Source organism: Giraffa tippelskirchi, chromosome 1, assembly GCF_054371585.1.
Source record: "Giraffa tippelskirchi isolate mGirTip1 chromosome 1, T2T-mGirTip1v1.2.pri, whole genome shotgun sequence".
Taxonomy (NCBI): Eukaryota; Metazoa; Chordata; class Mammalia; order Artiodactyla; family Giraffidae; genus Giraffa; species Giraffa tippelskirchi.
Genome location: NC_137275.1, coordinates 192,489,123 through 192,509,208, shown reverse-complemented (window position 1 = coordinate 192,509,208; position 20,086 = coordinate 192,489,123). Strand labels below are relative to the sequence as shown.

The 20,086-nt window shown below is 47.9% G+C and overlaps 2 protein-coding genes across 16 annotated transcripts in view; both read left to right on the top strand.

Annotated features, from left to right (window-relative positions):
• FAM219A (family with sequence similarity 219 member A) overlaps positions 1–4,390 on the top strand; it is a 60,916-nt gene extending 56,526 nt beyond the window's left edge. For 4 of the 8 annotated variants that reach the window (XM_081519981.1, XM_081519942.1, XM_081519963.1 and 1 more), the window contains exon 6: positions 1,473–4,390. In XM_081519981.1, coding sequence (XP_081376107.1) covers positions 1,473–1,628 — 156 coding nt within the window. In that variant the 3' untranslated portion in view covers positions 1,629–4,390. Of the gene's footprint in view, positions 1–1,469 lie in introns of all 8 variants that reach the window. The other 4 variants (XM_081519972.1, XM_081519931.1, XM_081519952.1 and 1 more) reach the window with 1 other exon arrangement.
• A 315-nt stretch (positions 4,391–4,705) lies between these two features.
• On the top strand, positions 4,706–19,120 carry SPMIP6 (sperm microtubule inner protein 6). Of its 8 annotated transcripts, none has more exons than XM_081519803.1 (8): positions 4,706–4,817; positions 4,915–4,990; positions 12,649–12,793; positions 14,933–15,060; positions 16,330–16,405; positions 16,616–16,845; positions 17,999–18,085; positions 18,958–19,120. In XM_081519803.1, exons 1-7 carry the CDS (start codon positions 4,798–4,800, stop codon positions 18,077–18,079), a joined length of 756 nt encoding a protein of 251 aa, XP_081375929.1. In that variant the 5' UTR covers positions 4,706–4,797; the 3' UTR covers positions 18,080–18,085; positions 18,958–19,120. The 8 variants fall into 8 exon arrangements, with proteins under 8 accessions (XP_081375929.1, XP_081375892.1, XP_081375921.1 ...); XM_081519766.1 differs by having other exon boundaries at positions 16,616–16,850; XM_081519795.1 differs by having other exon boundaries at positions 14,930–15,060.
• Positions 19,121–20,086: the final 966 nt, after the last annotated feature.

Genomic DNA, 20,086 nt, shown 5'->3' with positions numbered 1-20,086 from the left:
TGGATCACAATAAACTGTGAAAGATTCTTCAAGAGATGGGAATACCAGACCACCTTTCCTGCCTCCTGAGAAATCTGTATGCAAATCAAGAAGCAACAGTTAGAACTGGACATGGAACAACAGACTGGTACCAGTGGGGAAAAGAGTACATCAAGACTGAATATTGTCACCCTGCTTATTTAACTTATATGCAGAGTACATCATGCAAAATGCCGGGCTGGATGAAGCACAAGACAGAATCAAGATTGCCGGGAGAAATATCAATAACCTCAAATATGCAGATGACACCACCCTTATGGCAGAAAGTGAAGAAGAACTGAAGAGCCTCTTGATGAAAGTGAAAGAGGAGAGTGAAAAAATTGGCTTAAAAGTCAACATTCAGAAAACTAAGATCATGGCATCCGGTCCCATCACTTCATGACAAATAGATGGGGAAACAATGGAAATAGTGACAGACTTTATTTTGGGGGGCTCCAAAATCACTGCAGATGGTGATAGCAGCCATGAAATTAAAAGACGCTTGCTCCTTGGAAGAAAAGCAATGACCAACCTAGACAGCATATTAAAAAGCAGAGACATTACTTTGCCAACAAAGGTCTGTCTAGTCAAAGCTATGGTTTTTCCAGTAGTCTTGTATGGATGTGAGAGTTGGACCATAAAGATGACTGAACACCGAAGAATTGATGCTTTTGAACTGTGGTGTTGGAGAAGACTCTTTAGAGTCCCTTGACTGTAAGGAGATCAAACCAGTCCATCCTGAAGGAAATCAGTCCTGAATATTCATTGTAAGGATTGAAGCTGAAGCTGAAACTCCAATACTTTGGCTACCTGATGCGAAGAACTGACTCATTGGAAAAGACTCTGATGCTGGGCAAGATTGAAGGCAGGAGGAAAAGAGGACGACAGAGGATGAGATGGTTGGATGGCATCACCGACTTGATGGACATGAGTTTGAGCAAGCTCTGGGAGTTGGTGATGGACAGAGAAGGCCGGTGTATTGCAGTCCATAGGTCGCAAAGAGTTGGACACAGCTGAGAGACTGAGCGACTGAACTGAGGTGGAGCCTGTCCTGGGTGGGGCCTGGGATAAGATCTGACTCCGCCTCCAGTGCTGGGAGCACAGGGTTAGGGGCGGGGTTCCAACCCAGGTTGGAACAGGGCCCTGAACTACAATTGGGTGTGACATAGGGGCGACACCTTATGGGTGAGTGAGGGCCTGAAATAGGGACGGGGTGAACAGAAGCAGGACCTGAGGTGGGAAGTTGCCCTTAGAAAGGGGTGGGGTTAGTAGCAGGGCCAGGTGGAGCCCCAAGAGGATGTGCCTGTAAGGGAGGCCAGAACTGAGGCTGGGGCCTAAAGGAGGTGCAAAGCCTGGGGTTTCTGGAGAGCCAGGGATGGGACAGGGCTGGGTGTGGATGGCTGGTGCCTGCGGATGGCCCCGAGCCTGACCTCCCTCCCCTTTGTCTACAGCAGATCAACCAAGATTTGAACATCCAGCTGCTGAAGGACGGCTACCGGTTAGATGAGATCCCCGACGACGAGGACCTGGACCTCATTCCCCCCAAGTCCGTGAACCCCACCTGCATGTGCTGCCAGGCCACGTCCTCCACCGCCTGCCACATCCAGTAGCGGGCGGGGCCGCTGTGGCCGCCGGGGTGGGGCCACCAGGGGCCAGCTTGGACCGGGCAGGGGCCAACCCCTCCCCTGCTCGTCCACCTGCCCCCCAGGGCCCCGCGCCCCCTACAGCCGCCAACCTCGTAACAGTCATTGCTTCCTCCTATGGTAGGACGTGTACCTCTGTGTGTTCATGGAGCCGGAGAAACCAAAACCGGGTCTTTCTCCACCCCGGGGGTCTGAGGAGGGGAGGGCTGTTTGTTCAGTTACTTGGGGGACCTTGCCCAGCATCCTGCCCCCTCCCCAAAGCCACTGTCTGGTGGAGGAAAGGGGTGACTGGACTTCGTGGAGGCTAACAGTAATGAGTAAGGGGAGGGATCACAAAGCCAGGGGTTTGGCTCCACTCCAGTGAAGCCAGGAACCCCCAGCACCAGCCAAGGAAAGGGGCTGGGAGGGAGAAAGGCCCAGGCCAACAGGGTCAGGGCCCAGCCCCACAGAGCCACCTCCACATGCTCCCTTGCTGGCCCATGTACCATTTGCGTTTCTCCCCTCATCTCCAGATGGGAAGCCTGGCAAAGCTGCCCAGTGGGATTTTGTCCCCCATCCATCAGATCACTGCCATCTTCCTCCTCTTTGCCCTGTTCACCTCCTTCCTTGCTGTCTGGATTGCGTGGTGGGTGAGGTGGGCCTTAGAGACAGCCAGAGTTTAGATGGTATGATCCATCCTCACCTGCCCCTAACTAACACATCTATCTCTTTGCTCCCCTTCCCCTGCCCCCCACATTTCTGTTCTGTTCATCTGTCCTGGGCTGGAAGCGGGAGGTAAGGCTGGCCTTGAATGCCTCATTGTGGTCTTACTCTAGCACAAGATCCTAGAGGCTGCTTCCCAGGAAGAATCTTCAAGAAAGCAAGCCTGGGAGAATACAGTGGCAGCAGGTGTATGGTAGGGACGGCTTGGCAGAATGTGTGTGCACCTGGGGCTGTCAGAGTGTGTGTCTGCATCTCTGGGTTGGGCCTGTCTCTCTAGATGACTGCGGTGACCATGGTGGGGAAATGACTGTGTCATCTGTTAACAGTGTGAGAGGCTGCTCAGTAGTTCAGTGGACCGACAGCCCTGGGCTGGGGGTCAGAAGTCTGAGTTCTGGTCCTCGCTCGGGCACGCTTCCTCTTACCTCCAACAAACCAGTTATGTTCTCTGGCCTTCTGTTTCCTCCACAGTATAGTGAGCAGCATCTGAAATTATTTTGAAGGTTATTTCAAACCTGAAGAAATTTCTTCATAGGAATTTCCTTGGTGGATAGGGAGGTCTCTGGATGTCTTCAAGTATACCTGGGGTCTTCCTGAGCTGCATGTCTGTGTGGAGAAAAGAGGGGGAAGTTCCTATGGGACCTGTGTATGTCTGAATACATGTGGGTCTTTGGGGGAATGTGAGTGTGTGTGTCTGTGAATGTATATGTACATGTGGGTATCTATTGTGTGTGTAGCTGTACCTGTGTATGTAACTGTACCTATGTGTGTAGCTGTATACAGTGTATAGCTGTATCTATGGGGTGTGTGAGAGTCAGAATGTATGTATCTACTGCTGCTTCTGCCACTGTTACTCATTGGTGGAGGGGCGGGGGTGGTGGCCAGAAAAGCTGAGGATGAAAATCAAGAAGGAGGAGGGAACCAAGGGCCTCTCCTGGGCCTGGGCAATACAGACCTGCCCCCAGGTGAAGAAAAATGAAAGCACAGATGGCCTACACCCTCTCAGGTCTCTGCTCCTTGAACCCCATATCCCAGGGCCATTCTTAAGCCTGACCCCATCCCACACATGCTGGCCAGTCCACTTGAATACATACCACTCACATGCTGCAAGTGTGCGCAGGCCACACCCACAGCCCAGTCCTTGGCTACCGTCCTGGGAGGCTGGAAAGGGGAGAGGGCAGAGAGAAGAGAGAGCAAGGCTGCTGGCTTAGGAAGGGTATCACCTCTCCCTGCACCACACCCAGGGGCTGCCAGCTCCCCTTAACTTCTCCAGCCCAACCCCACCTCCTCTTAGTTCAGGGACCCTGGTTAGATGATGAGGAAATGCCAAAGGGAGGCAAAGGACAGAGAAGTCAGCTGCAGGACTCACATGGCCCAGACTGGCCCCCATCTGAGCCCATTGCTCCCACTCTGATCAGCAGACCCACCCCTTGTCATCTGGGCACCAGAGCCATGCTTCCTACCACCACCACCCTGGGCTCCTTGATTCACCCTTCAAGAACACGGGTACCTCCTCTTTTCCAGGCAGGGCCCCCACCAGGGCTCATTTAGACTGCTGCCTTTGCTGCTGACATGCTATGTGACTCTGGCCCACTGCTCAACCTCTCTGGCCCTGAGGAACAAGGGAAAGGTTCCCTCCCCACAAGATATACCTAATCCCCTGGCAGACAGGGGCTTCGCCCTGAGGCCATGTGGAGGGGAGAAGTAGGAAGCTGGTGGCTAGTACCCTCTGGGTGTAGGGAGAGTGCGCAGTTCCCTCCTTCCTACCCAGGAGGTTGGAGGGGAGAACAGAGGCCTTGCCTTGCCCCTGCCGCCCTCCCCCTTGTAGATACTGCCTTAACACTCCCTGCCCTCAGCACTGGCTGCCACCCAGCCAGGTTTCTCCGTGCTCACTAATTTATTTCCAGGAAGGTGTGTGGAAGACATGAGCCGTGTATAATATTTTTTTTAACATTTCCATCGCAGTATTGACCATCATCCTTGGTTGTGTATCGTGTAACACAAATAATGATATTAAAAGCATCAAACAAGCTAGCCTCAGCTCCCTACCTGGGGTCGGGGCCAGGGGCAGATGGGCTGGGAAGGGCAGAGAACTGACCCTCTGAACTTGACCCCTTGGAACCTCCATTCCTCTTCACCACAGTGAGAAGCTTGGCCTAGAAAGTCTCTGGGGACCTTGTGAACTCTTGGAAATTGGGCCCTTTTGAGAGTCTGAAGGCAGGAAGAGACTGGGATAGGGAGTCAATCTTCACTTCCCCGGAGATGGGGCTGAGCCAGATGATATCATAATGGGCAGTGCCCATCGTAGAGAGGGAATCAGGGTGGGGTAGGAGCAAGAAGGCTGTGAGGGAGGGAAGCTGAGAGACCCTCCACAGAAGGGGGTCACAGCAGCTAGGGGTACCTGCCGGGCTGTCTGGGAAAGAAGGGGTGGTCACTGATGTCTTGCAGGAGCCCTTGGTAGGTAAAGCCCACCACGGCGTCCCCCAGACCCCACTATGTTCCTCTTTTCCCAAAAGACCAAGACCCCCATCAGTACCTACAGTGACTCCTACAGGGCCCCTACCTCCATCAAGGAGGTCTACAAGGACCCACCTCTGTGGGCCTGGGAAGCCAACAAGTTTGTGACCCCGGTAAGTGGCAAGTTGGTGTGGGAGGTTTGGGGGAGTGCAGTCCAGAATGTATGGCTGTGGGTGTCTGGATGACTGATGGTGTGGCTGTCATTGTGTGTTTGTAATTATTTGTAGTTTTGTGTGTATGCAATTCATTTGCTTTGGCATAGAACTTCTAATAATATATATAAAGTAGTACAAGATCCTGCCCTCATGGTACCTTGCTACTCCACCAGGATAGGGGATGGAGAGAGACAGATGATAAGAAATAAACAAGATTGTCCAAAATTCTGTAAAGGAAATAAACATGGTACTGGAAATGAAAAGTAACAAGGAGAGCTACTTATATTGAGAGTGATGGAAGAGCTCTCTCTCTTTCAAGGTGACATGGAGTTGAGACTGGAAAGGTGAGCAACAACTAGCTATGTGAGGAACTGAAAGAACAGGATTCAGGCAGAGTGATCAGAAGGTGCAAAGGCCCTGAGGCTACTTGTGGGCTGTGCCTACAGGCATGTTTTTATGCATGCATGTCACAGTCTCCTGTAGTTAAAGACAGGTGGCCAAGTGGGGGTGTGCAGCTTCACAAAATGGAGAGGAGATGTGTGAATCTATTTGTGACTCTGCCCAAGGAAGATTATCTGTGTGTACCATCCAACAAAACGTTGCTGAGTATTTACGTGTGCCAAATACAGTACGGTTACAACCATGAAGGGCCAGGCCCTGCCTCTGAGGAGCTCTCAGCAAGAAATGAACAAAGTGCCCAGTGTGAAACATGCAACAGCAGAGACTCGTGCTGGTAGAAGAATCAGAAAGAAGAGCTCACTCCTGGGACCTGAAGGGCAGATCTACTAAGAGATCCAGGAGGGACTTCCCTGGTGGGTTAGTCGTTAAGAACGAACCTGCCAACACAGGGGACACAGGTTAAATCCCTGGTCCGGGAAGATTCCACATGCTGTGGAGAAATTAAGCCCGTGCACCGCAACTACTGAGCCCGCAACTAGAGAAAGCTTGTGCATAGCAACAAAGACACAGCACAGTCAAAAAAATAAATTAATTGATTTTAAAAAAGAGAGCCAGGAGGAGGACGCTTCGAGCAGAAGAGATATAAAAAAGGGCAGCGCCGGGGCAGGGACCCACCAGGTACTGAGGACTAGAGCAGAGAGAGAAACCAGCCCTACGGTAAGAGAGGAGCCTGCAGACCACGAAGAGCCACAGGTTGTGTTGGGAAATGCGGTCATAATGCTCCAGGTTTTTGATCCTGGGAGTGTCATGCGTGGATTGTAAGCAACTCTGGCCACAGTGTCAGGAGAATGAAGGGACTGGGACTGAGGGCAGGAAGCCCCATGAGATGGTGAAGGATAAGGGGAGAGGATTAGGTGGGAGATGAGAGACTATAGCAGTGAAAAGGGGAATTTGTTGAATAGGAGGACATTTTAAAAATTATTTTTGTAATTACAAAATAAATATATGCTCAATGCAGAAAATGGGGATAACTAAGAGAAGCACAAAGAAAAAGGCCTATAATTCTCGCTACCCAGAATAACCACTGGTAATTTATTACTCTATGCCCTTTCAGGAAGCAAAAAGATTTTATGAAGGTGGTGTCATGTTGTATACCATATTTTGAATCTTGCTTTTTCTGCAAAACCATCTATCAAGTACATTTTCCTGTGTCAAAAATATTCAATAATGTAATTTTAATGACTGTATGGTGTTTTACTTTATGAATGTACCAAAATATAGTTCAGGAATTTTATTTTATTGGAAACTTAGATTGCTTATAAAAGTTTGCTAGTATAGCCATTCTTGTACATTCTTTGTGTACATCAACTGTTCTCTTAGGAGAAGTTCATAGATATGAAACTGTTGGGAGAAAGGTCACATCCAAAAAACTTTGGATATATACTTCAAATTGCTGTAATGAGGTCATAATAATCTATATGCCCACCAGCAAGAAATGAGAATGCCTGCCTGCCTGCTTTTCCAAACTCAATAGGAGAGAATTTTTAGGAAGTAGGTCAACACATCTTGGTCACCATCTGGATATGAAGATGAGAGAGATTAGGGTGACTCCTGGGTTTAGGGCTCTGGAAAACTAGAGGAATGGCAGTGCTACCAGCTGAGACTTGGAATGCACATTAGAGAGAGGTTTGAGGTTCTTCTGGGGGCAAAAATGTTCAAGGACTTCCAGGTAAAGATATCTGATGGGTAGCTGGATATACTTACCTGAAGCAAAGAAAAGAGGTCTGGGCTACAGACATAGATTTTGAAATCAACATATAGGTCGTAGCTGAAATCATAGGAGTAATTCAGATTGCCCAAAAAAGAGCAAGAAAATGGCCGAGGACAGAACTTTGGAGAACATCAATCAATATTCAAGGGGTAGGTAAAGGAAAAAGAGCCATGAAAAGAGACAGAGTGATAGAAGGAAAAATCCAAGAGAAACCAGCAAAGACAATATTATTAGACAAAGCTCAGTATCAAACGTTGTTGGCACAGAAAGGGATCTCTTGGCTGTAGTAACCCTTAGCCACCTGATTATACAGCTTTGTTGAGTGGAAAGGAATGAAAGTTAGATAGCAGTAGGATTAATAATGAAAGAAAAGGCTTCTGCTTCTAACAGCATGGTGGTCTAGAACTCTGAAGGACGCTCCTGCTTCCAAACAACTAGGTCTTGCGTAAAAGTTAATTTTTATTTGGTTTTGGACTGTCAGTGGAGATGAGTGGTAAGTATACTAAGATGACAGGATTGCCCTGAGAACAAATGCCATTATCAGTACTACAAGCAGGAGTTTAAGCCTTAAACTAGCTGCAAGATGGAGCAACTAAACCTGTAATTCCCAAACTGAACCAGAAAATCCAATGATCCCTGGCTCCCTGCCCCACCCCCACCCCCATGTATATATATTCTGTGTTGGAAAATATCTTCAATGTAGGTCTCTAGGTACCCTTCAGAGTACAGTCATTCAAATCTGAGCTCATAATAAGAGACATAAGGAAACAAACCACCATATGACAGAGGCAGTAGAAATAATAAACAACAGGCTTAAACCTCCAAGGACATAAGATATTGGAATTAACAAAGAATACAAAATAATTATGAGTCTTTAAAAATAAAATGTGAAATGATCAAAAAGAGCAAGAAATAAGAGATGATGTTCTTAAAAGTACAAATTTTTAAATGAATAGAAATTTTAGAAATAAAAGATATGTATGTTAAAACCAAAAACTCAATGGAGAGATTAAAGAGCTAATTAGACACAGCTTAAGAGTGTCAGTGAGGGTCTTCCCTGGCGGTCCAGTGGTTAAGAATCTGCTTTGCAATGCAGGGGACTCAGGTTCGATCCTTGGTCAGGGAACTAAGATCTCACATGCCAGTGGAGCACCTAAGCCTCTACACAGCAGCTAGAGAGGAGCCCATGTGCCACAATGATGAGCCCACATGCCACAACAAAGACCAGGCACAGCCAAAATTTAAAAAAAGAAAAAATTGAGTATCAGTAAAATGAAAGAATGAAATTTTCCAGAATGCAGCACAGAGAGACAGAGAGAAAATATGTAAGAAATATTAAGCAACATGAAAGAAGGGGAAGATCTCACACACTACTCGGAGTCCTAGGATGAAGAGCAGAAAGGAGAATAGGCATTATCTGAAGAGGAAAAGCTCTGAATTTTCCACAACTAACGAGAAATGAATCCAAGGATTCTTAGGTAACTCATTCAAAACTGCACAACACCAGCTTAAGAAATGAGCTTAAAAACATGCAGAGAGAAATTATTTTCAACGCATCTTCCATTCAACACCAATAAATAAATAAATAAGATAAAGACACTTATAAGCAAATAAAAATTAAAACATTTACTACCATAAGACCTACTATAAAAGAATTTCTAAAGGATATACTTTGAGGAAAGATAACTAATCACAAAAGGAAAATTTGAGATACAAGAAGGAACGATGAGCTAATAAATTGGTAAATGAGATAAATTTCAGCAAACATTGTCTACAGAAAATCATTATAATAATTTTAGCTTGTAAAATTTAAAGAAAGAACCAAAATATTGGAAAACAATACCGTGTAACTTGTATACTGGAAAACAATATCATGTAAGATACAAGGATAGGAAAGGAAATTTTATAAAAACTGTCATTATTCAATTATTCACAGATGATACAGTTGTACATATAGAATATGAAAATTATTCAAATAAGAGAATTTAGAAAGTCAGATGAATATAAGATAAAAAGTCAACCACATTTCTTTACATCAAAAACAAGTATTTAGGAAGCATAATCGTAAAGTATATATCATTTGAGCATCAAAGAGTAAAACTTAGTAGAAATAAATATGCAAAACTGTACGGATAATATTATAAAACTTTGAATACTTTAAGAAAATACTTAAATGAAGAGGCATATCATGCTCTTGAAGAGGAAAAGTCACTAACATAGAGATTCAATACAATTCTGATTAAAATCTGAATAAGATTCTTTGAAGAATTTGTCAAGCTGTTTCTAAAATTTATAGAGAAGAGCCAAGGCCTAAGACTAGCTAAAACACATCTGAAGAAAACGAGGACTTGCTCTATCAGATAATAACATTTATTACCAATCTACAGAAATTAATAAAGCATAGCATTAATGAAGGGATATACAAACTGATTAATGGAATAAAATAGACCAGAAATGGAGCCACACATAAATGGAAACAATATGCAACAGAAATGATTGAAAATAAAGCTATGGGAAAAGATGTATCAGGATGGGGTAGCTTTACAAATATGTGGGAGGGACTTCCCTGATGGTCCAGTGGTTAAGAATCTACCTTCCAATGCAGGGAATGCAGGTTCGATCCCTGGTTGAGGAACTTATGATCCCACATGCTGCAGGGCAACTAAGCCTGCACACTGCAACTACCCAGCCAGTGCCATCTGGAGCCCACATGCTGCAACTAGAGAAGCTCCCACCCCACAACAAAAGATCTTGTGTGCCACAACTAAGACCCAATACAGCCAAGTGAATAAATACTTTAAAAAATTTGTGGGAGAAGGTAGATTACTCAGTGAGACAACTGGTTATCCATGTGGATTAAAAATAAAATTGATCCCTAATTCACCCCAAGCACAAGAATCAGTTCCTGACAAATTAAGACTTAAATATAGCAAGTAAAACTGTACAGCTTTTAGAAGAAATTATATATTATCTCCATTATTTTAGATTATGGGTGGATTTCCTAAGTCACAAAAGCACTACCTAAGAGATTAATAAATTCAATTATATTAAAATTAGGAACTTATGTTCATCAAAAGACACCAAAAAGAAAATGAAGATATAAGCCATAAACTGAGAGATGATATTTGCAACATGTAACTGACAAAAGAATACGTAGAATGTATAAAGGATTATAATTCTCTGGGTTAAGATTGAGCACATGTTTTGACTCCTTCCTAAAACTCCTCTAAAACTACAATAAATGGACATTTAAGACATCAGTTCACAAAAATAGTGAAAAAGTGGGACAATGACAACAAAATTTCAGAAGCTCAAAAGTGTGATAGTTAAGTAACTGACAACAGTTCTGAGAAAGCTGAATCCAAAGCTAATAGTGGGAAACACAAGGCATAATTCAATTTAAAACTGCAGAATTTTCAGAAGGTTCAAAAATTAGTAATATTAGGCTTCTCTGGAACTGAAGATGGGACAGGACCAAGGCTGAAACAATGATTTGAACACTGTTAAAAAGCAATTAAAGGGACTCCTCTGATGGTCCAGTGGTTAAGACTCCACGCTGCCAATGCAGAGTGCACAGGTTTGATCCCTGGCTGGGGGAATTTGGGAACTAGAATCCTGCATGATGCTTGGCTTGAACAACAAAAAAAGAAACAATTAAAACCACTAACTCCCTCCTCTACTCCATGCCATAGTGTGACTACTTGCCCATCTCTGCAAAAGTCAGAGGTCTATTTTCTGGCAAGGATCTCAGGACTGGGGATTCCAGGCCCAGCTAAGATCGGGGTACCATATTGAAAACAGGTGAACCTCCATATGCTGAATGCTAAAACTCCCAGCAGCCCTATTCTCCACTAGGTTCTCAAAACACTGGCAGCTAGGTACAACTCTCAAGCCAAAGATTGAAAGAGTCTCTTTGGAGAGATCTGATCAACCCAAGAGAAAAGACTTACAGATACTGACAGAGTTTGCAACAAATAGTCTAGCCAGACCAGCCTACAATGATGCCCACCCACAGCTCAAAGCCTTCAGTAAGTCTTTATAGTCTCCTATTCATGAACAGACAATCAAAGATTATAAATATCTGAGGAAAGCCTCAAAGGGAAACATTGAAGATATCTGTGGGTTCTTTTAAATGACTAAGTACGTGTGTGTGTCTGTGTGTGTGTGTGTGTGTGTGTGTGTGTGTGTTCGCGTCTGTGGGTATGTGAGCATGTCTGAGTGTCTATGGGTATGTGAGCATGTCTGACTGTGTTTGCATAGATGTACATCTGTACGTGTGTCTATGAGTGTATCTGGGTGCACAGATCTATGTGTATGTCTGGACGTGCATGTGTTTGTGTGTGTGTAAAACAGGGGAGTGCTAAGTCCTGGGGCCCCTCCACCCATATGGAGTACGACTGTGCAGGATGTGCCCACAGAACAAAACCTCAGCTGGCATGGAGGATCCAAGAAGCCCCTCAGCTGAGGGATTTTCAGGGGCCTAGGAGTGCTAGGAGCAGCAAGGTCTCACCCCTGGCCAAGAGAAGCCTCTGCTTTTTAGATCACATGGGGAAAGTGTGGTAGCAACGTTACCACCCCAGCACCTTGAAGCCTGGCATGATGAGGAAGTCCTTTCTGGTATTTGACTTTGCTGGGTGTCCCACCTCTGTAACCCAGCTGCCTTTCATACTGGATGCCTACAGAGACATGGGCCCACAACTAACCTGGCAATCTACATTTAGTTGAGGAGAAGGGAGCCCCCAAAGGGAGACCTTGATCTGGAATTTGGGGTGATAGGATAAGATGAGGTGAACCCCAACAAGCAGAGGGACCTAGAGTCTGAACCAAGATCAGGGGAAAAGTCAGGCTAGGATGAAGAATAGCACAACGTGAATGTCAGGGTCAAGCGTAATACTGGTGTCAAGATGAGAGCCACAGCAGAATTCAGGTCAGGCTAGAGTCAGAGAATTCGATTTTTAAAGTAGTACCCTTCTGGCCCCATTCTTCATGTCCTTTAGGATGCCAGATTCTTCAAGAGTCCTCCCTGTCCTAAACACCTGCCTAAGGCAGCCAGCTCCCAGGGCAGCCAGCCTGTCCTGAGGCTCCAGATTCTACCACAGATCTATTGCTCTGTCGGGAGAGACCCAGACCCTGATCCCAGGCAGCACAAAGTCTGAAAGAAAGAAGACAAGAACACCCAGCTCTGCCCTTTGAAGTCCTAGTCAAGGAAAGGACAGAAATGAGAACATCAGGAAATCACTCTGATTGAGGGCAAATGTCAGGTTCCAAGTCCTTAGATGGAAGAAAGGGTGACTCAAGCAAAGCTGGCCTGGATATCCCTCCAGCATAGGGAGAGGGGTGGAACACCCACCTGGGCTGACCTCAAGAGCTAAATCTAGGTCCAGCAGGATACCAAGGCTGGGGTCTCCATGCACCTAGCCATCTCTTCCCCTCTCCCCTTGCCCAGGGCCTGACTCAAACTGCACAGCGCCATGTGGATCCTGACGCCCTGCAGAAGATGCTCAAGTGTGCTGTGCAGGACTACAGCTACAAGGGTTCCATACCAAGCCACCCCTACTTCCCTGAGAAATACTGGCTCTGTCCAGAGGAAGGTAGGGCCTCACTGCTCACCCATTCAGTGACCCCAACAAAGACCCTACACCTGAACCCAACTTGAATCCTGACCTCCACCCTGGTCCTTATCACCATCCACAACCTGGCTTTCTATTCTTATCTTCCCCATTCTAGTTTGAGTCCCAACCACCTGGCCTGACCCTGACCCTGACCCCTGATCCTGGAGGAGGAGATCCAGGCTCTACCTTTTGGGAGCTCCCAGTCTGTGCCAAAGAACTGGAAGAGGCCTTGGTCTTATCCCTAGAGCAAGGGAGGGAGCATGAACCTCCTCCAAACAAATTCCTCCATGTGTATTCTGGGTGCCATCTTCTCCCATCTTCTTAGTGGCCCCGTTCCATCAGTTTCCCCTTCTCTCCTGCATCCCCCTGCCCCACCACACCTCTCTCCCCTCAACCTGGAAGCTTTTTCTAATTTTCCTCTGCCTAAAAACGATCTCTTGCTCCTCCCCCTAACAGCCAAGGTTCTTGAAAATAAGAGTCACTCCTTATGCCTTATGAGAAATCATCTTTCTCATTTGGTTAGGTGTTTATTATTTGTCTCCGTATACATTTCAAAAGAGCAGAAAGTCTTGTTTTATTTAGAACTGGGCCCCCTCCATCCAGAATAGCATCAGGCTTCCTAAGTATTTGTTGAATGAATTGATTAAGGTTCAATTGAAATTGGGACTCTGCATCTCCTACACTTATATTTAATGTTATTAAAATTGATCTTGTATGGTTCCAGTTACTTCACCCATGGAACTCTTCAGTCTTTTGCTTATGAGACCTACCCTATGCATTTCACTCTGACAACTCTCTACTTTGTGAAACTACTTCCTTCCATCTGTGAAAGGAAGATGTGAAACCCCACGAGCTTCTGTGATGCCTCAATTTCCTGGGTCTCTTGTCTAATCATTCTGGAAACATAGGGTTTCTCGGGGTGCTGATCTGAGCCCTCTTCTCTCATGTCTCTCCTGAGACCATTTAATTTAACCCACAACTCCAAGTCTTTATTTCTAGCTTTGACCTCTCACCAGAATTCCACTCTCCTTTATCTGATTATGATCAGATTTACCTAAATGGCCCCAAACAATTCAAACTCAGTATGTCTAACCCTCCAACCCGGACCCCCCAGTCCCAACACACTGCCCCACACGTACACACACCTGCTCTTCCTCTGTGGCCCCTCAACCTGCTTTCCTAATCTCTCAGATGTGTTCTTTCACACTGTTAGCAGGGTGGATCACAGAGGAACTTAGAGGACAGACTTAGGTGACTGGGTGGGTGCAGCTTTGGAGGGTTTTTACATGGGGATTTTCATTTATGATAAGTGCCAAAGTTTCTATGTAGAGATTGGATTGTAGGATTTCAAAATGAGATAGGAAGACCAATAGACTAATAGCAATAATAATCACAATAATAATGATGATGATAGTCTTCTATGTGCCAGGCATTTTTCTCAGTGTTTTGCATATAATAACTTATTTAAATCTCACAACAACCCTATGGGGTAGATAGTATTATTATTCTCATATTAAAAGTAAGGAAACAGAGACAAGATGAAATTAACTAGATCAAGGTCACACACAGTTAATATCTGGCAGAGCTGAAATTAGAACCACAGGAGTCTGTCTGCAGAGTCCATCCTATTAACCATGACATTATTGTCTCCTGGCTTAGGCACTGTGGAAATACAAGAGTAAGATCATGGGGGATTGGAGGAAGGAACAGACTCAAGTGATTTTAAGGAGGCAGAATAAGCAGACTTTGAGCCTGCATGTGGAAGATGAAAGGGAAGATTTGGGAGGAGGCCCATTTCCAGGGTTTCCACGTTGGCTGATTCAGTGAGGGTGGTGCTAGGATGAAAAGTAACCAGCTCAAAGGACACATACCCCACTCAGAATCTTGCTTTAGGTGGGATTCAGACTGCATCTCAGTATCTAAGACAAATGTGGGGTCAGGATGGGCTTTTCTGGCCTAAGGGAGATTAATGAGAGTCCAGCTTTGTGATAGGGATCAGAGGAGAGACATTTAGGGGCTCCCCAGATCCTGGGATAGAATAAGGAGTAATCCCAGGAAAAAAAATAAAGAATAAGGAGTAATCCTGTCTTATATATCTCCACCCTTGTGATCAAGCAGACAAATGCAACCCAAACTACCTGTGTGGCAACCCAAACTACATGTGCAGTAACCGGTATAACATGTGGAGGATGGGACCTTACAACTGCTGGAACAAATGTACCACATACCTTCCCCGGCTGCCTAAGGTACCTACTGTGCCCAGTTAAGATGCCTGGGGTCTGGGATGGCACCCCCACTATCTGCCTCCCAAATCACAGGGTCTGACATTTCACCATTAGTTTCTCATCCCTTTCCCACCAAGGTTCCAACGCCTTTTCCCACTTGTGAGACTAGGGTTTATATTTTCTAGGAAACAAGGGAGCTCAGGAGTGAAGCTGTGCTGGGCCCCTGAGTCCCAATCCCTAGGAACTGGGTCTCCAGGGTCCCAATCTCTGGCTAGGCTGTGTGGAGACAGGGACTGGTGCAAACTCCTTGACGTGCTACCTTCCTGAAGCTTGCCACCTGGCCCCTCTCTAGTGGTCTGGCCAAGGAGTCAGTGATAGGCTGAGTCTACCTGCTCCTCTCTCCCCTCCTTTGTGATGATAACAAGGACAAAAGGAGGCAGAAAAAGGCCATCCAGAGACAGAGCAGATAGATACAGGACATTCTTCCAAGGAAATAGGAAAGAGTCCAGGCATGACCTCAGGCATCAAGAAAGAAGGAATATGAGAGGATTGCAGGCTAGAGTCGGAGAAGGCAATGGCACCCCACTCCAGTACTCTTGCCTGGAAAATCCCATGGATGGAGGAGCCTGGTAGGCTGCAGTCCATGGGGTTGTCAAGAGTCGGACACGACTGAGCGACTTTACTTTCACTTTTCACTTTCGTTCGTTGGAGAAGGAAATGGCAACCCACTCCAGTATTCTTGCCTGGAGAATCTCAGGGACAGGGGAGCCTGGTGGGCTGCCGTCTATGGGGTCGCACAGAGTCGGACACGACTGAAGCGACTTAGCAGCAGTAGCAGCAGCAGCAGGCTTGAGTAGGGGCTCTTAGCTGTAGGTTTATGGCTGACCTCAGGTTAACTGAACCCTTCTGAATTAGAACTTCCTCAAGAATCAGAATTTTTCACAAGGTCCTCAAATGATTCTGACGGACAGGCAACAATGCAATATTGAAAAACTCCTTTTAGAGAGACACGGAGACACAGAGTTGGCTAGATAAGGAGAGGTCAAATCAAAGGCAAACGCTGAGACAGGGATGGCAGGGACCCAGGTCCAGACCAGGTCCACCTACAGCTCCACTTCCTCGACCCTCCCCACGGAGGCGGAGTAAACTGCGTTGCCCGGCGACAACCCCAAACAGAACGTTGGAAAGTAAAAGGCGCGGCCTGGGACTAGTCTGGGTGTTCTGGGAGAACCCACCAAGGGAGGAATTCTTCCGGGTCAGAACTTGAGGTAGCGTTTGTGCTACTTCCAGGAGGCCGGGATGGAGACAGTGGTTCGAAGAATGCCCTTGATGTATCCTCCTAAGCCGGAACGACTCAATGCCTACGGTAACAGATGGAGGGAAAGCGGAGGGAAATGGGTAGACCAGAAGGCCGGAGGGATGGAGATTCGAGATATGGAGCAAATGTTGAGGGTCCTGAAGAGGCTGTAACCCTGTCTTGGCTTGTGTCTCCATCTCTTCCTATCTCTGACCTCCTCTCTGGCCGTTCCTGTGACTCTGTGTCTGGGTCTCCCGGGCTCTGGGCCCGCGGGCGCAGAGCGCGAGGTAGTGGTGAACATGCTGAACTCGCTGTCACGAAACCAGCCGCTGCCGCAGATCACGCCCCGCTGCGGGTGTGTGGACCCGCTGCCGGGCCGCCTGCCTTTTCAGGGCTATGAGAGCGCTTGCTCGGGCCGCCACTATTGTCTGCGTGGGATGGACTACTGCGTCTCCGGGCCACCCTGCACCGCACGCCGCCTGCGGCCTTTATGCACAGAGCTGCCGACTGTAAGGTTCGCAGGGCCTCGGGCCCTGTCGCCGGGCCCCGCCCCCAAACAAGCCCCGCCCCCAGAGCCCAGCCCTACATTCCCCTGCGGGCTCCGCATCCCGCGCCACTTCTAGCTCTGCCCCGCCTCTGTGCCAGACCCCACTCCGCCTCCAGCCCGCGCGGTCCCCTGTCCCTTCCTCGGGCCTCACGGCCTGAGCAGACTGCTGAGGCGAGAGACCTGCACAAACTGGGCTCCAGGTCCATCTGGCTCCTGTTTGTCTTCTGGAGGCTCCGCTGGAGAGCTTCTTGGAGGAACAAACCCCGCGCACCAATTTCATCCCGTTCCCTCGCTCGCCGGCCCTGCCCCCTACCTGGCCACCAGGCCCTGGAGACGCAGGTTCTACCTTGCGGAGCGCCATGTGTCCTCAGAATAGTGTCCCCTATTCTTGGGCCTCGTGGTTGGTACATCGGCTGGGTTATCGTTGGGTTCTAAGAGGGCGAGGAAATGGTGACCGCGTGGGTAACAGAAGGGTCCTGGTCTCCTCGGAGCCCCGCACCACCTCCGGAGGTAGACAGCCTCGCGTGTTATTGTGGAGGAAACTGAGGCTCGGGTGCTCAGCAGAAGCTCAGATTGCCATCTAACTCCCTGCACCTGGCGTTAGACAAGGCGGGCTGAGCCTGGGAGAACTCCAACATCCGCGTCTGCCTAGAGAACTGCGAAAGGGGGAGGGGGTTCTGAACCCTGTCCCTAACCCTGTGGGGACACCCCGTCCCTCCCCAGGCTGAGAGAGCCTGATTTATTGAGCGAAACTAGGTCTTATCACTCACAAGGGTGTGGAGGAGTGAGAAAGTGTCTAAGCCTCAGAAAATCGCCTCATCGATAAGCGAGGATCCAGGATCCTCAATGACTGGACCCCCAACCCTCCCCGGAGTACAGCGTTCTCTGTGGCCCAGCCTGGGCGGCAGAAACCAGGCCTTGTGGGGATTGGGACTTCCAGGTGTCTTCCCGGAGGCAATACTTCGACGAGATCTTGAAGGGCCAGGAGGCTGGAGGGGAGGATCTCAGAGCCGTAGGACAGGCACCTGAAACGCGGCTCAGGGTCTTGGTCTGGGCTGGGGTGTGGAGGGAAGTCAAAAGGCCAACTCCTTCCTGCCCACCGTTTCTTCCTTCAGGAGTGTGTCGCCTTGCGAGCACCGACCCGGAATGCAATGTGCTGTTATAACTCCCCAGCCGTCGTACTACCCCTGTCCTAACCTTAGGTAAGTCTGGCGCACACACATGCAAATTCGCACCCACAAAAGAAACTGTAACTTTGAGTAGCGGGGGACCCAGGGACTAGTTGGGGTGAGAACTGTTCGCTGTACTGCACCGACGGGAATATGCCACAAGGGGGCGCTAGTGCCATGGGGAAGTCAAGCCACTAAACGAGGGCCCCAGGAGAGGGCATGGAGGATGGCATTGAAGAGTTAAAGATTGGCAGTGGGGCTTCAGTGGGGCTTAGAGTCAAGAGATCATGGTGTTAGGTTCAGGGCTTGAATTAAAGGGTTCAGTTCAGTTCAGTTCAGTCCAGTCGCTCAGTTGTGTCCTACTCTTTGCAACCCCATGGGCTGCAGCATGCCAGGCTTCCCTATCCATCACCAAATTCCAGAGCTTGCTCAAACTCATGTCCATCAATTCAATGATGCCAGCCAACCATCTCATCCTCTGTCGTCCCCTTCTGCTGCCTTCAATCTCACCCAGCATCAGGGTCTTCCAGTGAGTCAGTTCTTCGCATCAGGTGGCCAAAGTATTGGAGTTTCAGCTTCAGCATCAGTCCTTCCAGTGAATATTCAGGACTGATTTCCTTTAGGATTGACTGGTTTGATCTCCTTGCAGTCAAGGGACTCTCAAGAGTCTTCTCCAACACCACAGTTCAAAAGCATCAATTGATGCTTTTGAATTAAAGAGTAGGAAGTCAGTGTTAGGGAGCGGGTATTGGGAATCAAAAATTTAACAGTAGTACCTGAGGTCAAGAGGTTAATGTTGGAACCTAGGGTCAGTATTAGGGGCAAAATGTTGGGATAAAATTAACATTGAGAATTGAAGTCAGATGTGTGAGGGTCCAAAAGGGCTGACCCATTTCTCCCCACAGATGGGACACAAGTCACTTCAAGAAGACTGGTGGCTCCCAGAGAAACAACTATGTTGTCCACCCTGAGTTTGTGTCCGAGACCTATCCTGACTACCACTGCTGGTAGAAGCCCAGGCTAGCTGGGCCAAGGGGGCTGAACAATAAATAAATTCTTCACCCTAAAGGCTGCCTGCGGTGTCCTCACCCAGCAGGATCTGGCATGAGGAGTCAAGTCACTCAGGCCTCTGCCACGCCTTGTCAGTGGAGATGCAGTTTCTCAAAGTCATCCTACCCTGAGCCCTCCCCACCCCATCATCTCAGTAGTTCTCGTGAGTGGCACTGAGTACCCTCCTGACACATAACAGTAGCTCTATGAGGGGCATGTCCTCCTCCTTTCCATTCCAGAGCCCAAACTAATGGGCCCACCTAGCTACTCAGGAGGGCCCATTCACCTCCCATCCCAGGAGGGCACCACAACTGACATTTCCCCAATATCCTCCAACCTAAATGTCCCATCACCCCCATATCTCAGTGGACCAGAATCCTCCATCCTGCAGTCAGAGCCATGTCCCTTACCCAGTCTCTTGATCTCTGTTCCCAGAGTCTCCATCACAGCCACCCTAAAGTCTATACAGAACCCCTTACTGCCCTCCCCAACCCAAGTCCAAGGGGTGGGGGTCCAGAACAATTTTGGAAGATTTCATGACCAAGAAATCTTTCATTTCAAGTCACACAACAAAGCCCTGTTTCTCTGTCCCTCAAGAAGCAAGGTTTGGGGTGTTCTGGAGTCTCGAGGGTCTTTGGTATTTTTTTCACCCCATTCCTCCTGGGTGCAGGTATATGCTGGGGCACATCTACCTCCTCACAGCACGGGCACTTACAAGGGCTGTCACCAAGGGAAGTAGGTGGGGGAAGACTTTGCAAAACACCGAGCAGAATCTGCTCTTCCCAGTCCCTAACCTCAGACTCTGCTGGTCTGGTCCAGTGGGAACTGACAGATCGTGCCTCCCAGATGATGGAACTAGGCTACACTCCGTAGGGTCCTTGATTGGATCCAACCTGCACTGAACCGCTGGGATCTTCCTAGAATCCCCCTACCCTTTTTCCATATGGGAAAAGAGCTGATGAGAGCGTTATACCAAGGCGGCCT